The 14,473-nt window shown below is 42.1% G+C and overlaps 1 protein-coding gene across 2 annotated transcripts in view; it reads right to left on the bottom strand.

Annotated features, from left to right (window-relative positions):
• Positions 1-3,255: 3,255 nt before the first annotated feature.
• The window catches only part of LOC126983497 (DNA-dependent protein kinase catalytic subunit-like), a 96,328-nt gene continuing 85,110 nt past the window's right edge, over positions 3,256-14,473 (bottom strand). For both annotated transcript variants that reach the window (XM_050836243.1, XM_050836242.1), the window contains exon 49: positions 3,256-12,492. In XM_050836243.1, coding sequence (XP_050692200.1) covers positions 9,205-12,492 — 3,288 coding nt within the window. In that variant the 3' untranslated portion in view covers positions 3,256-9,204. The remainder of the gene's footprint in view (positions 12,493-14,473) is intronic.

Raw genomic sequence — 14,473 nt, 5'->3', positions numbered from 1 at the left:
AACCCGCTGGTGGTCACCTCCCCAGTAGAGTGAGCAGACGGAACACGTGTGCCTCATCCCCAAGTCACTACCCGCGGGCAATTGGCAGGACCTTCAGCATCATTTGTGTTAAGTGATTACGCGAGATTGCTTGAGAATGCTGCAAAGCAAAGATGCATCGAAAAAATCAGTGCTTTTGGAGGTATAGATCCTTATTTATTAGGGAAACACCCCGAGTCTGCTTGTCCTCAAACGACCTGCCCAACATCGGTTACCATGATATATATAGCTATCTGGTGAACAGCAAGAGCAAGCTGTTTACAGGGCTGTCGCTCATGGCCTACAAGAGCCTTGAGGTGGATGGTAGACTGCCTGTCTGTCTCGCTGGTTGAGTGACTGGCTGCCTGTTGGGTAGCCTGGCCAGAAGATTGGCTGGTTGATAGACCGACTGACTGGGTATACAGCCAATAGACTGACTGTCTGGTAGACTGGCTTTCTAGCTGGCTGGCTGACTGGTTGCCTGGTGGGTTGATTGGCTGGCTGATTGGTAAACTGACTGTCTAAGTGACCAACTGGATGACTGACTGGGTGGTTTCTTACCTAGATTTCTTATCTAGATGGGGAGAACCCCATCTAGAAACAGGTGACGCCACCAACCAAGACAGCAAGTAGATTGTCCTTTAGATGTTCTGATGGTAGGCTAATGTGGCATTGTAATGCCCCGACGAGCTTGCTTTCCATCCTTCCTATTTCTCAACACGGCCTCTGCGTGTATCGAAATAACACGAGAAATTAATCAAGAGTGAGGGTATTCCCCGGCTGCCTGGGATTGAACCCGCGACCAGCGTGACGGGAGAGCCACTCCTTACCGAGTCGGCCAAAGAGGTACCCCACTGGCTAAGTGGGTTATGGGAGGCTCGTTCATCAGGCCGTCGCCGCACTACACGGCTTTCCCCCCTATGTAGATTAATTTCTGTGTGTTGACAATGTCCCTTTGAGACATAACTCCACAATGTCCCTTTGAGACATACCTCCAACATTCCCATTTTCTATCAACCTCGGAGCATGGGCCATCCTACCTGTTACCCCTTCGGGGAAGCTCAACAGAACTGCAGGAGAGGATGCCCACCGCTATGCCACCACTGTAATGCCCTGACGAGCTTACTTTCCATCCTTCCTATTTCTCAACACGGCCTCTGCGTGTATCGAAATAACACGAGAAATTAATCAAGAGTGAGGGTATTCCCCGGCTGCTTGGGATTGAACCCGCGACCAGCGTGACGGGAGAGCCACTCCTTACCGAGTCGGCCAAAGAGGTACCCCACTGGCTAAGTGGGTTATGGGAGGCTCGTTCATCAGGCCGTCGCCACACTACAGCATCACCAAGACCACACAAACAACTGCCATAATACTCTTGAGTAAGTGCCAAGACAATATAGTCAGGTTGACAATCCCAAGTGGAGACGCAGCACAGAACAGGACACAAGTTTACAAGTTAAAGAGATACTCAGCAACCCAAAGTCAATCAAAATCATACAAAATTTGACTGAGAGAAGTGTGGAGATGCCGTTTGAAAGCATTAACAGAATTCACCACAACAACTGATTCTGGTAAATTATTCCAAATGCTAATGACCTGCACTTAGAAGAATTGAGCTCGAACATCAGTATTGTAACAAGGAACAAAAAAGCTTAAAGGAGTGGCCTCTTGTGTCTCTGTTGAAATTTCTAACAAAGAGGTGACCTAGATTCGGACAAAACCCTCTGCCTGGCCGATCTCCTGTTGCTGAGCAGTGATGCCCAGGTAGGCAGCACTGACAGGCAAACAGGTGAGGGCAAGTGATGACAGGTAAGGGCAGGTGATGGCAAGTCACCTTACACTACGCACTCTTTGTGGGTCACTTCCCTGTGTACACTTATATACTCCACCCGACACTGAGCTCTGCCCCTCTGTGCACTTAGCCTGCACTGAATTTGCTTTTCTATTTTCTTCCCCTGCTTGAGCGCCGCCATGCGTGTTTACCTCCGCCAGCTCATGTAAATCCCGTTCCAGAGTAATCCCCCGCGGCAATATCTAAATAAGTGTTACCTCATGTAATAATCTAATCAGTCTTGCCTGTAATATTTACCTCTGACAAAATGAGCACTGCAGAGTCGAGATGAAGCAGACGGCTGCCAGTTTTCCCTCCTCACAGCTGCTGTCCACTTCCTCCGCCCTTCTGGATTCGCTGGAAATCTATAAAATGACACAGCATCTCTCCTGTGTCAGTTAGAACATCCAACCGCACAGCATACGTATCCCATGACGAACTCACAGAGCACTTGTGCAGCCGCCACCAAGGTTTGCTTTGATAAGTGACCACTGCTACTGACCACCAAGATGGCTGTGCAGGCCCGTGCTACCCCTGCACCCCCACTAATGACATCAGCTGCAAAACCTCTATACTGGATGGCTCACTGCAACGTCATCGATGATGTCATGACTGCGGTATGTCATCTGGTTCACTCTCACCCTGCTCTCACGGTACAAAATGTACTAATGGTCAGATTTTGTGCTTTTTTGATTGCTAAGGATATGCAATCAAATTAGGTAGCTGTTGAGTTGGCAAACAGTATACAGCAACAGGATTATATGAGCAATATGTTAGAAAAAGGTACCGAGAAACACTTCTGTCCACCACACATCGACGCTTACCCACCCTCTACAATTTTACAGGGGTAACCAATCCTGTCATCAATATCGTTATAGATAATATATAAGTTGGTATAGTCTTTATGTATTCTTACATATACATTGATCCTTTTGTACATTATTTATATTAACCATTGGATATAATTTTCCTGATCCAACAGTAATACTTCAATTAATATATATCTATGTTAGCTATTTTGACGACAGGATTAGTTACCCCTGCAAAGTCGCAGAAAACGAATGTTAACGAAACTTGAGAAAACGCAAGCACCGATACATATGGCAGACAGCAACATTTTCCAGCAACCCCCATATAACATATTTCTCAAATATCTCCACCACTGCACACCACTGGCCAACTCAACAGCTGCCCAATTCAACCACATATCCCCAGCAACAGAAAAAAAAAAAAATAAAAAAAATAAAAATAAAAGCGCAAAATCTGACTATGAATGAGTGACAAGAGCAAAATCTGACTATGAATGAGTGACAAGATCAATAAGAAATGGCTCCCCAGTACACTTTATATGGAGAGAGTGAACCAGATTGCATACGCAGTGCATTGTGGGTAAAAGAAATGCTTAGTAAGCTATCATTATTATATATTATATATAGCCACTGTAACACCCATATACAGCACAAATCACCATTTTCACTGAGCATGCTGCGGTGAGAACACAGTGAAGTGAACCAGTTTCTCGCCCAGCACCATTTGTGTATATGTGTGATGTCATCCGCAGTGCATTGTGGGTAAAACAAATGCTTAGTGAGCTATCCTTATAGTATATAATCCTTGGGAAGAGCTTCCTCCACTATACTTACATTAATAATTTACACTTATTCCAATGACTGGAATAATTTTCACATTATTTTTCATTTTAGGAAACAAAATATTACACTATTTAGTTGACAATTCGTGTATTTTCAGAAGCTTTTCATAGCAAATTGACACACATTAGCCATGACATATATGCAGATACATTTTAGTTGACAACTTATGCAAATTATCCTTTTTTATAAAGCAAAATCTGACTTTGTTCTTTATTGTGACATTACTTAAGCTAGTAGTCATTGTATTTATCAAAATGCAACATGTCACTACATTACAAGCACTACTGAGCACGTTTTGGGATTCCTATCATGCTTCTTATTCTATCAAAATTAACTGTAAATAAACACAAGTAGCAAGAATGTTCCTACAGCCTTATTTGTATATTTATTCTCTCTGTTATCCATACATGGATTATGTAAATATTATAACACTATACTGGTTCAGGTGAGAAATATATAAATATACATTCCATTTGTAACATAAAAATCCAGCTAGTATCACTAAATAAATTAAAAAAATATATATATTACCAACTTACAAATCAGCAGTGCACAAACTGTAATGAGTCTTTGTGTTATGAATAAGGACCTGTACATTTGTTGCAAACCATGTAAATAGTATAGCCTACATTTTCAAAATATGATCATCATACATTTTTTTTCCAGTACAGGAAGCAGCTGAAGGGCAAAAATAAATGATAAAAAAGCCCATTAATCACTGCTCCAATAAAAGCAAGTATAGATGAGTGGCTAAAAGAAAGATCAATTTTGAGGGAGAGGTTTCTTGACACTCTTCTCGTGAAAAAGGTCAAGTTGTAGGCAGGAGGAAATACAGACGGAGGAAGGCTGTTTCATAGTTTACCAGTGAAAGGAAGGAAAGAATGAAGATTAACTCTTGCATATGGCATTTGGAGAATATATAGGGATGAGCTAGAATAGAAACTCTTGTGCAACAGGGCTGCAGGAGGGGGGGAGGCATGCAGTTAGCAAGTTCAGAAGAGCAGTCACCATGAAAATATTGATACAAGATAGAAAGAGAGGCAACATTGTGGCAAAATTGAAGAGGTAGAAGACTCAGTAAGAGGAGGGGAGTTGAGACAAAGAGCTGTGTGTGTGGAGCCCCACCATACATGGAATGCATACTCTATTTGAAGGTGGACAAAGTCCCAGTATATGGATAGCATTTGGGAGGGGGAAAATAATTGATGATACAGAACGGCCGGCCAACCTCGAGGAAGCTGATTTAGTAAGAGAGGAGAGAGCTTTCCAGTTAAGATTTTGAGTAAAGGATAGACTGAAGATGTTTAGTGTAGAAGGTGATAGCTGAGTATTATCAAAGGATGGGGAAAGGTGTTTGGAAGATTGTGTTGAGTTGACAGGTGGAGAAATTGAGTTTTTGAGGCACTGAAGGACACAAAGTTCTTGCCCTATTTGGAAATGATACCAAGGTCTGAGGTTAAGAGCTTTGCAGCCTCCAGTCTGGAGTCTTGTATTTCCTGTTGGAAGGGTCTTTTGTTGAAAGAAGCTGATTAGTGCAGAGTAGATTCATCGGTGTATGAGGCGATAGGACAGTTTGTTTGGGAAAGATCATCAATGAACAACAGAATTAGAGTGGGAGATTGGACTGAGCCCTGTGGGACACCACTGTTGAAAGGTTTAGGGGGGAGAACAGTGACCATCTGCCACAGCAGAGATAGATCAGCCAGAAATTAAACTGGAGGTAAAGGTACACAGAGAAGTATAGAATCCATAGGAGCAGGGCCGGCCCTAGGCCAATGCAACTGATGCAACTGCATCAGGCCCCGCGCCACTAAGGGCCCCGTGGGGATGATGTCATTCATATGTTATGAGGTCTGTAACACTTGCTCAGAGCTGAAGAGCTTATAAATGACTTTGCATTTGCCAAGTCATGTAAGATATTCCTATAAAATTTGCATTTTTCATCAAAACTGTGACAACTACATTGGTGACATTTCTCATTTATGTACCTCATTTTGTATTGTTTTGTATTTGTTTGACCGCACTAAATGGCAGTAAGATGGGTTTTTGCATTGGGCCCTGCACCTGCTAGGGCCGGCCCTGCAATGGAGGGTAGTTAGGAATGCAAAGATTTGTGCCAGACCCTATCAAGGGCTTCTGATATGTCTAGCGCAATAGCAAAAGTTCAGTTTCACCAAAATGGCTAAGAGAGGATGACCAAGAGTAGGTTAAGAAAGCAAGATCACCAGTAGAACGCTCCCTACGGAACCTATACAGGTAACTCTCGATTTACGCGAGTATTATGTCCTTGAAGAGGTCGCGTAAATAAAAAACAATGTAAATCAAACAAGAGGTAGGTTTCTATCGAAAAATAATTATTCACTTCATTCAGTGGAGAGAGAGAGAGAGAGAGAGAGAGAGAGAGAGAGAGAGAGAGAGAGAGAGAGAGAGAGAGAGAGAGAGAGAGAGAGAGAGAGAGAGAGAGAGAGAGAGAGACATATCACAGAGATATCCACTCAGGCACTCGGTTTCAGCCTTACTTGTGTGAGGAAGAAATGAGGGACACCATGTGCGACTGGCTAGTATTGGTATTGGTACTGAGCAGTCTGGTATCGGTACCGTACCGTATAGCTGGTACCGTTATTACCGGTACTGGTACCGGTACCTGTCCACCCCTATTGTTGAGTAGCGTGGCAGCATGGGTACTGTATTGTTGTTCAAGTGGCGCGCAGGAAGAACTGAGCTCAGCTGTATGGCCGCGGCGCCGTGTGAGTCCAGTCGTGTGAGACATCCATAAAATATCGCGTATAAGTGAAAAAAACGTGTAAATTAAACATTTATTTGGATTTTGGACCCCGCTTTATTACAAAACGCGTAAATCGAGAGTTACCTGTACTGGCAATCAGACAGACGATCAGAAGCAAATAGATGCTTAAGTGTGTTGCCCTGAGAGCTTATTTTCTATTTTCTCTATTTTCCTACAGGACCTCTGCGTGTATCAAACAACACATGAGAAATTAATCAAGACCAGGAGAGGGTATTCGCCAGCTGCCTGGGCTGGGACTGAACCCGTGACCAGCATGGCGAGAGAGCCACTCCCTACCGAGTCGGCCAAAGAGGTACCCCACAGGCTAAATGGGTTATGGGAGGCTCGTTCATCAGGCATAGTCGCCGCACTACATAAGAATTTTACGGTTAAGGATTGATTCAAAAGCTTTAGAAAGACAGGAAAGTAATCCTATATGATGGTAGATTAAGAGATTGGAATGGTCACCCTTCTTAGGCACAGGCTGTACATAGGCATACTTCCAGCAGGAAGGATAGGTAGATGTTGAAAGGCAGAGACGAGAGAGTTTGACCAGGCAGGGTGTCAGCACGGAAACACAGTTTTTAAGGAAAATAGGAGGCACTCCATCAGGCCCATAAGCCTTCTCAAGATTGAGGCCAGAGAGGGCACAGAAAGCATCATTCTTAAGAATCTTAATAACAGGCATAAAGGAGTCAGAGGGGGGGTGAGTAGGAGGAATATGCCCAGAATCGTCCAGAGTGGAGATTTTAGAGAAAATCTGAGTGAAGAGTTCACCCTTTGAGACAGCTGTGACAGCTATGCTGCTGTCAGCATTAAGGAGAGGAGGAAAAAATGAAGTTAAATTGTTAAGAGATATATTTTGGCTATGTGCCAGAAGTCTTTGGAAGAATTAGAAAAAGCAAGGAGTTGGAATTTCTGTTGATGAAAGTGTTCTTGGTAAGTTGAAGAATAAATCTGGCATGATTTCAGGCTGGAATGTTGAGGTCGTGATTAGCAGGAATGCGAAGTTTCTAGTACTTTTTGTAAGCTGCCTCTCTATCTTTGACAGCATGAGAATAAGCGTGATTGAATCAAGGCATTTTAAAATGAGGAGTAGAGAAAGTATGTGGAATGTATGCCTCCATTCCAGAGACAATCACCTCCATCATGCGCTGGGCACACACAGAGGGGTCTCTCCTGGGAGCAGTAATCATTCCATGGGAAATTGGAAAAGTACATCCTCAGGTCATCCCATTGAGCTGAAACGATATGCCAGAAGCACCACCTCCTTGGTGGGTCCAGAGCCTGTACAGGAGTGATAGGACAGAATGCAGAAATAAGGTTGTGATCAGAGGAGCTCAACAGAGTGAACAATTTAATAGAATAAGCTGAAGGATTAGAGGTTAGGAAGAGGTCTAGAATGTTGGTTGTGTCTCCAAGGTGGCCAGGAGTACATGTAGGGTGCTGAACCAACTTCTCAAGTTCATTGAGGAGGCTTGTTCACCAGGCTGATCAGTGAAAGAGGATGAAAGCCAAAGCTGGTGGTGAACACCAAGATCTCCTAAGATGGAGATTTCAGTGAAGAGAGAGTGGGTCAAGATGTGCTCCACTTTAGAGTTCAAATAGTCAAAGAATTTTACAGTTGGTAGAGCTAGGTGAGAGATAAACTGCACAGATATATTCAATAATAAAATGACAATTCTTAGCCAGATGGTGGGGAATTCTGAAGAGTCAAGAGCAAGTGATGTCGTTGCGTGCATAAATATAACATTCAGCTTTGAAAGCTAGGATAGAGATAGTAGGAGGGAACTGAGAAGAGATTACTGTCAGTAGCCTCAGGGACCTGGGTTTTGGTTAGGAAGAGAAAGTGAGGTCTAGAGGCAAAGAAATGGTGTTCCACAGAATGGAAAGTCTGCAAATGTTGCTAAGTTGATAAAGATAAAGGAGGAAGAGTTACTGAGACATCTCCAAAGACTATAACCAAAGGGGGAGTCCGACTAGGGGGCATTTGTGGTGATGGTGATGGTGATGGTGATGGTGTGTGTGTGTGTGTGTGTGTGTGTGTGTGTGTGTGTGTGTCAGTTGTAGTACGCATGTGTAAGGCACCATATTAAAACTTACTATATTGGTGTGTGGGAGGCCACCCATCACCATGGCAGCAAAGGTACAGAGCACTGCTATTCTCCCCAACTTTCATAAATATTGTAATGCGTTGCTCTAAACACTACATCGACACTCACAAATACTTTGCTATTTCCCATTACATTTACATCCTGGACTGTTAAATAAGACTTTTTGGGGTGTAAATACATTCTGCATTTGAATGGGAACCACAAGAAGGAAAATGTTCTATCAGGTGGGCTAAAAAAGACATATCAAATGTACTTGAGACAAAAATGATCAAAGCTGGTACATTCTTACCAACATCGGCAACCATGGTTTGAACTAATGTAACTGAAAGATGAGAAATCAGATAAAGGGAGGAGGGCAAAATGGCTAGCAAATGCTATTGCAGTTAATGGGTGTGGTCAGTTCAAAAACTATTCTCAGTTGGTAACTGGATTTCTGACTGTCTGACCTCGACCGTTAAATCTAAAGTCTGTTAAAAGCTGGTCCATTGAATTGAGGGGGTTATTCTATTATGTAATACACATAATAAGTACTAATGACCATTCCACATGTCAAGAACTACAAAATAGTATGACATGTTTCCTTCCCTTAAATGCAAAAGTCTTTATTGTAAACAAGACATCTGCATGCTAATTTAGCCATGTCAGATTTATAATTTAATGATTTCTTTTCATATGATTTTCTTTCAAACTGTGAACCAGACATCCACACACTTAATTCATCTGTGTTAGATTTAATATAACTTGCTTTAATAAATTAATAAATCAATAATAATAATGAGATACCTGTACTGGATATTGTATAAACTACAAATAAGGCTCCCAACCCAGCCACGTCCGCCCAAGAATCTTTGGGTCAGTTGCCTGCTCCAAGAGGGCATCCACTTGCTGATGCACTGTCAGTCCATCCTTTCCCATACCTGCACGTGTAGTCTCAGAAGTTGTACCCAGAACTATTTCCTTTAAGCCACTCAGGACAGTACTATCCTTACTAGCAGACTTATTCTTTGAGAGTGCCCACACTGTAATATGTGCAGGATTAAGGCCACTGAGCTTTCCTTTGAGGCATCTGATACGTTCCTCAGAAAACACTTCAACTACGCTTCCAGCCAAATCCCCTTCTTGTATCCTTACAAACTCTAGCCAGTCCTTTGTTGGCTCCCTGACAAAGGTTTCTAGCATTGCCAGAAGTACATGACGTGATTCCTGAAGAGCTCCCAGCACAGCTACCATCACATCTTTCATCATGCTGGCATGACCTAATGGCTGGAAAACATTCACAATCTGAGGAGTTAGTCTCAATGGCATCAGTTCAGGAACTGGAAGAAACTGGACACTTGATTCAAAGTGGTGTCCAAAATCAATGCCCACAGCTCTTCCAGTTTTTAAGCTGATCAGGGTGTTTCCACAGTGGCGATCACCCACCCCAAGAAGCCAGTGGGACACACACATGGTGGCGTAGCTGTTGGCAAATACACTGCGCAAAGAAAAAAAACCTTCACTGCTGTTTGAAAGTCTTACTAGACCACGTCGCAAGATGTCCCAAGGTATCTTGTTTACAATATCCACATACCTCTTCACAACTCCCTTATCTTCTACTTGCTTTCTTCCAAGTTCCCATGACCCTCCTTTTTTGTACAACTCCTTGGCTTCTTCATAGCATTTTGCTTCCCCTTCTCTAAAGGAACTTTTTATGAATTCCATCAAAGGCTGAGTAGATTCCACCCATTTAAGTATACCAACTTCCAAGGAGAGGGGAACAATCTGGTAAGTGTCCAGGGATGGGAGGAAGGAGGTGTGTGCACACAAAGGGGAGGTAGAATACAAAGAGTTCATTAGTGTAAAGACTTGCTGCATTCTCTGATCTGTTCGAAGGTCTTCGCCCCACTTCACCAAATATTTGTGATCTTTTTCATCACTTCCTCTGATGACTATTCTTATGGGGACACGAAGTGACTTCATTGGCACCACATGATCATCAAAGCTTGAGATGTTGACATGGTAGGCTGGCAAAGGCTTTGACATTCCTGAGTACTGGCCAGGAATTTCTAGGGAGTCAGAATGCTTTGAGGCCTGAAAATTTGCCAGCCAAGGTGAGTAAGTCTTCAGTTGGATTGGAATTTTTTCCTTTGAATCCTGATTCATTACAGTTCTTGTATATTTAACCTTACTTTTTATGTCTTCAACTGACATTTTCTCAAAGTTTGCCAAATTTTTCCCAAAGACTTTGGTTAGTGCTGCATCAACATTTTTTACAAGCTTGCCATCTTTACAAAATGCTTCTCCTCTTTCTTCTGGCAAACCCCTTTTAGATCTGTTGTTTACCTGCAAGTAATTAGTTATTATATTTTTCAACCCAATTTCAATGTCTGTTTTCTCTGTCAGACGGGAAAGTTTGTTGAATGACTCTTTGAGGGCAACACTTGGTACAACTATGAATGACATGGCAGTAGCAAAATGATGCAGCAGACTGTTTTTACAAAGCAGAGACTCAACTCTCTCACACATTGCTCTGGCAGTCCTTCCAACATCACCTGTGAAGTTATACTGCTGCTTGCTGATTCTGAATGGGTAGACGACAGCCTGAGGATACTCCTTGGCCAGCTCTTCAATGATTGGCTGTAATGCTGCACTTGGAGACTTGTCGGCATACACAAGGATGAGATTTATCCAAAGCAAATACATCCACACAGGAACACTTCCAGCTTGCTTCTTGAACACTTCCACCAGGTTTGGGTTCTCATTCATCAAGTTTATCAGGCGTGGGAAGTAGAAGTGTGCCTCATGGGATCCTAGTGCCATAGCCCTTAGCACAGAGACCACCAGGGACTCTGCATACTCAACAGTATCAACATGCTCCTTCCACTTCTCTAGGCAATTGTCACAGTACTTGGCTAAGGTCATGTACATATCCTTACCTTGATCTTTCACCCCTTCATTAACAGTGTTCAGTTGGTCTGCATGCTCTTTGGCTGTTTGCAGGTTTTCATAACTCAATCTAAGAAGTTCTCTATACAGCCCAGACTTTTCTCTTGCATTGGGTAATCTATTAAATAAGGTTTTTATGCATTCATCATCTTCATCCCAGCTGTCACCCATTGCCCTTATGGCTTCAACAACTTCCATGCTCAAGGAGCTCTCTAGTTTGAGTAATTCAATCTGGGTTGCAACATCCTGCTGTATGCTTGCCATTGCATGGACTTTACCCAGACACTTGGACCAACCTTGTACAAGGGCCTGCAAGGGGTTCTGGTGTCTGCTGTGACTTCTTTGAACAGTTATCTCCGTCATGAAAAAGTAAACCTGTGCAAGGGCTTTTTCGTTTTCACACAGCGGTTTCAACTTTTTCAAATGCCTGCTGGCCAAGTGATAATTTTTGTTTTTGAGAGCAGTGTTGATAACAGACTTATGAAGAGAAGCTTTTGTATCTTTGATGAGCAGTTGAATATCCTGCAAGCAATCCTGAGGCAACTCCTTTTCTAAAAAGTGAAAGTATAAGTCTCTATATGATGACAAGGATTGCATCAAGAATGAACTGTCAGTGACACTTGTTGCTTGATTTCTCCAATTCCTCACTGTCTGTCTCACTTTGGTTGGGTAGTTGTCACAGTCAGCATGATCTAATGTCTTCAGAAATTCTTCAAATTCTGTGATCAGCTGTATATCTCTTATGGTGCCTATGACGGGTTTAGTGATCACCAGAGAGGACTGAGCAAGAGTGAGAAGCGCCTTTGATGTGGCTACAGTAACATAATGACGAGCTTGTGGTATCTTCTGCTGGTGCACTGACATGACAGCTAACTGAAGGGGTAGAGTGTTTTCCAACATGACTTGTTTTTCTGGTTCCCCAAGAGCAGCATTGACGAATGCAAATAAATTATTGTCCGACTCAGAGCCATCCAAGATGTTCATGAGCTTTGAGTTAACAATGGAAGGAAGGACACTCACAGTAGGCCTAGGGAGTGTCCAGACACAATCCAGAGATGGCTGTCCTGCCTCATCATGAAGGATGCGGGTCTGCAGAAAGCCTTCTAGTTCTGACCACTGACCAAGCATGGCTGCACATGATGCATAGCTTTCCTCCCATAGCTGAATCTGAAATGTACATAAAGATATACAAAAAATTAATAACATTATGTACAATGTTTGTAGTTCTAGATAATTTCCACAAAATATTTTTTCCCCTTTATGGTCCAGTGGTTTGCATGCCTAGCTACGAATCCGTGTCCCTAGGTTCGAATCCTGGCAGTTGGAACACAGTTGTTCACCCTTTGTATCAGGCTGGTTGATAAATGACTACCTGAAAACCCTGGAGAGCCTTAAGTGTGGTAATGCAGATGTTGCACTTTCCCTGTGTCCCAGGGTAATGGGTTCTTACCCACCATAAAGACCGTGACTCGGTGATTCAAAAAAAAAAAAAAAAAAAAAAAAAAAAAAAAAAAAAAAAAAAATAAATAAATATATATATATATATATATATATATATATATATATATATATATATATATATATATATATATATATATATATATATATATATATATATATATATATATATATATATATATATATATATATATATATATATATATATATATATATATATATATATATATATATATATATATATATATATATATATATATATATATATATATATATATATATATATATATATATATATATATATATATATATATATATATATATATATATATATATATATATATATTTTTTTTTACAACAAAGGAGGCAGCTCAAGGGCACACAAAAAGAAAACAATAAAAAAAGCCCGCTACCGCTGCTCCTAAAGTAAAACAAAAGAGGTGGCGAAAGGAAGATCAAATACAGGAGGAGAGTGTCTGATACCTCCTCTTGAAAGAGTTCAAGTCGTAGGCAGGAGGAAATACAGATGAAGGAAGATTGTTCCAGAGTTTACCAGCGTGAGGGATGAAAGAGTGAAGATGCTGGTTAACTCTTGTATAAGGGGTTTGGACAGTATAGGGATGAGCATGAGTAGAAAGTCGAGTGCAGCAGGGCCGCGGGAGGGGGGGAGGCATGCAGTTAGCAAGTTCAGAAGAGCAGTCAGCGTGGAAATATCGATAGAAGACTATCAGTATGAGGAGGAGAGCTGATGAGACGAAGAGCCTTAGCCTCCACTCTGTCCAGAAGAGCTGTGTGAGTGGAGCCCCCCCACACATGAGATGCATACTCCATACGAGGGCGGACAAGGCCCCTGTATATGGACAGCAACTGTGCAGGGGAGAAGAACTGGCGGAGACGGTACAGAACGCCCAGCCTCGAGGAAGCTGATTTAGTAAGTATATATATATATATATATATATATATATATATATATATATATATATAGATATATATATATATATATATATATATATATAACCCCGATTATCCGAAATGGAAGGAAGCCTCTTCGGATAAGCCGATTTTTGATAATCCGGATTTATGGTCGCCATTTTGATCGCCGCCAGTTTGATTGTCGGCATTGTGTTCTGCTGTATGGTAAGGACGACTTTCTTTTTCCGGTTTCTTTCGGCATGGTGATGTAGAAAGAAGTGAGGTCGAAGCACAGGTAGAACGCGATCGCCCAGTGTGAAGTGTGTCCGGGTGTGGCGATGTAAACAATGAAACCAAACAAACACACGCCACGCTAAACAAAGTAGTACGCTTAAAACATGTGATGTAAATGTTTTATTGTATGTTTGTCTGTGTGTCTCCTTGTCTGGACCAGTGTATGTTGATACTTGTGAGCGTTGCAGATCTGAATTGTGAATGTTGCAGAGTGCGATTGTGAATGGTTGTGCAAGCTTGCAAGTGTGACCTTGATGCATCGTGCAGGTGGAGACACAGTATGATGACTCATATTATCGCGCCTTTCGTATGTTGGAAGGGAATGTGGCATGGAGTGGAGAGGGAGTCGTGTTTGTGTCGTTGTCTTGAGAGTACGTGTGAGAGTAGTCGTGCAGTAGTTTGTTCGTCCCGCACCACGTCCTTGCTGGGGCGAAGGTGCGGACGTGGTGTTGTTGAGAGTTTGTTTAATGTTTTTTGTCTAATA

Source organism: Eriocheir sinensis, chromosome 54, assembly GCF_024679095.1.
Source record: "Eriocheir sinensis breed Jianghai 21 chromosome 54, ASM2467909v1, whole genome shotgun sequence".
In the NCBI taxonomy this organism is placed as follows: Eukaryota; Metazoa; Arthropoda; class Malacostraca; order Decapoda; family Varunidae; genus Eriocheir; species Eriocheir sinensis.
The sequence above is the reverse complement of the archived record's forward strand: the minus strand, read 5'-3'. Positions and strand labels throughout refer to the sequence as shown.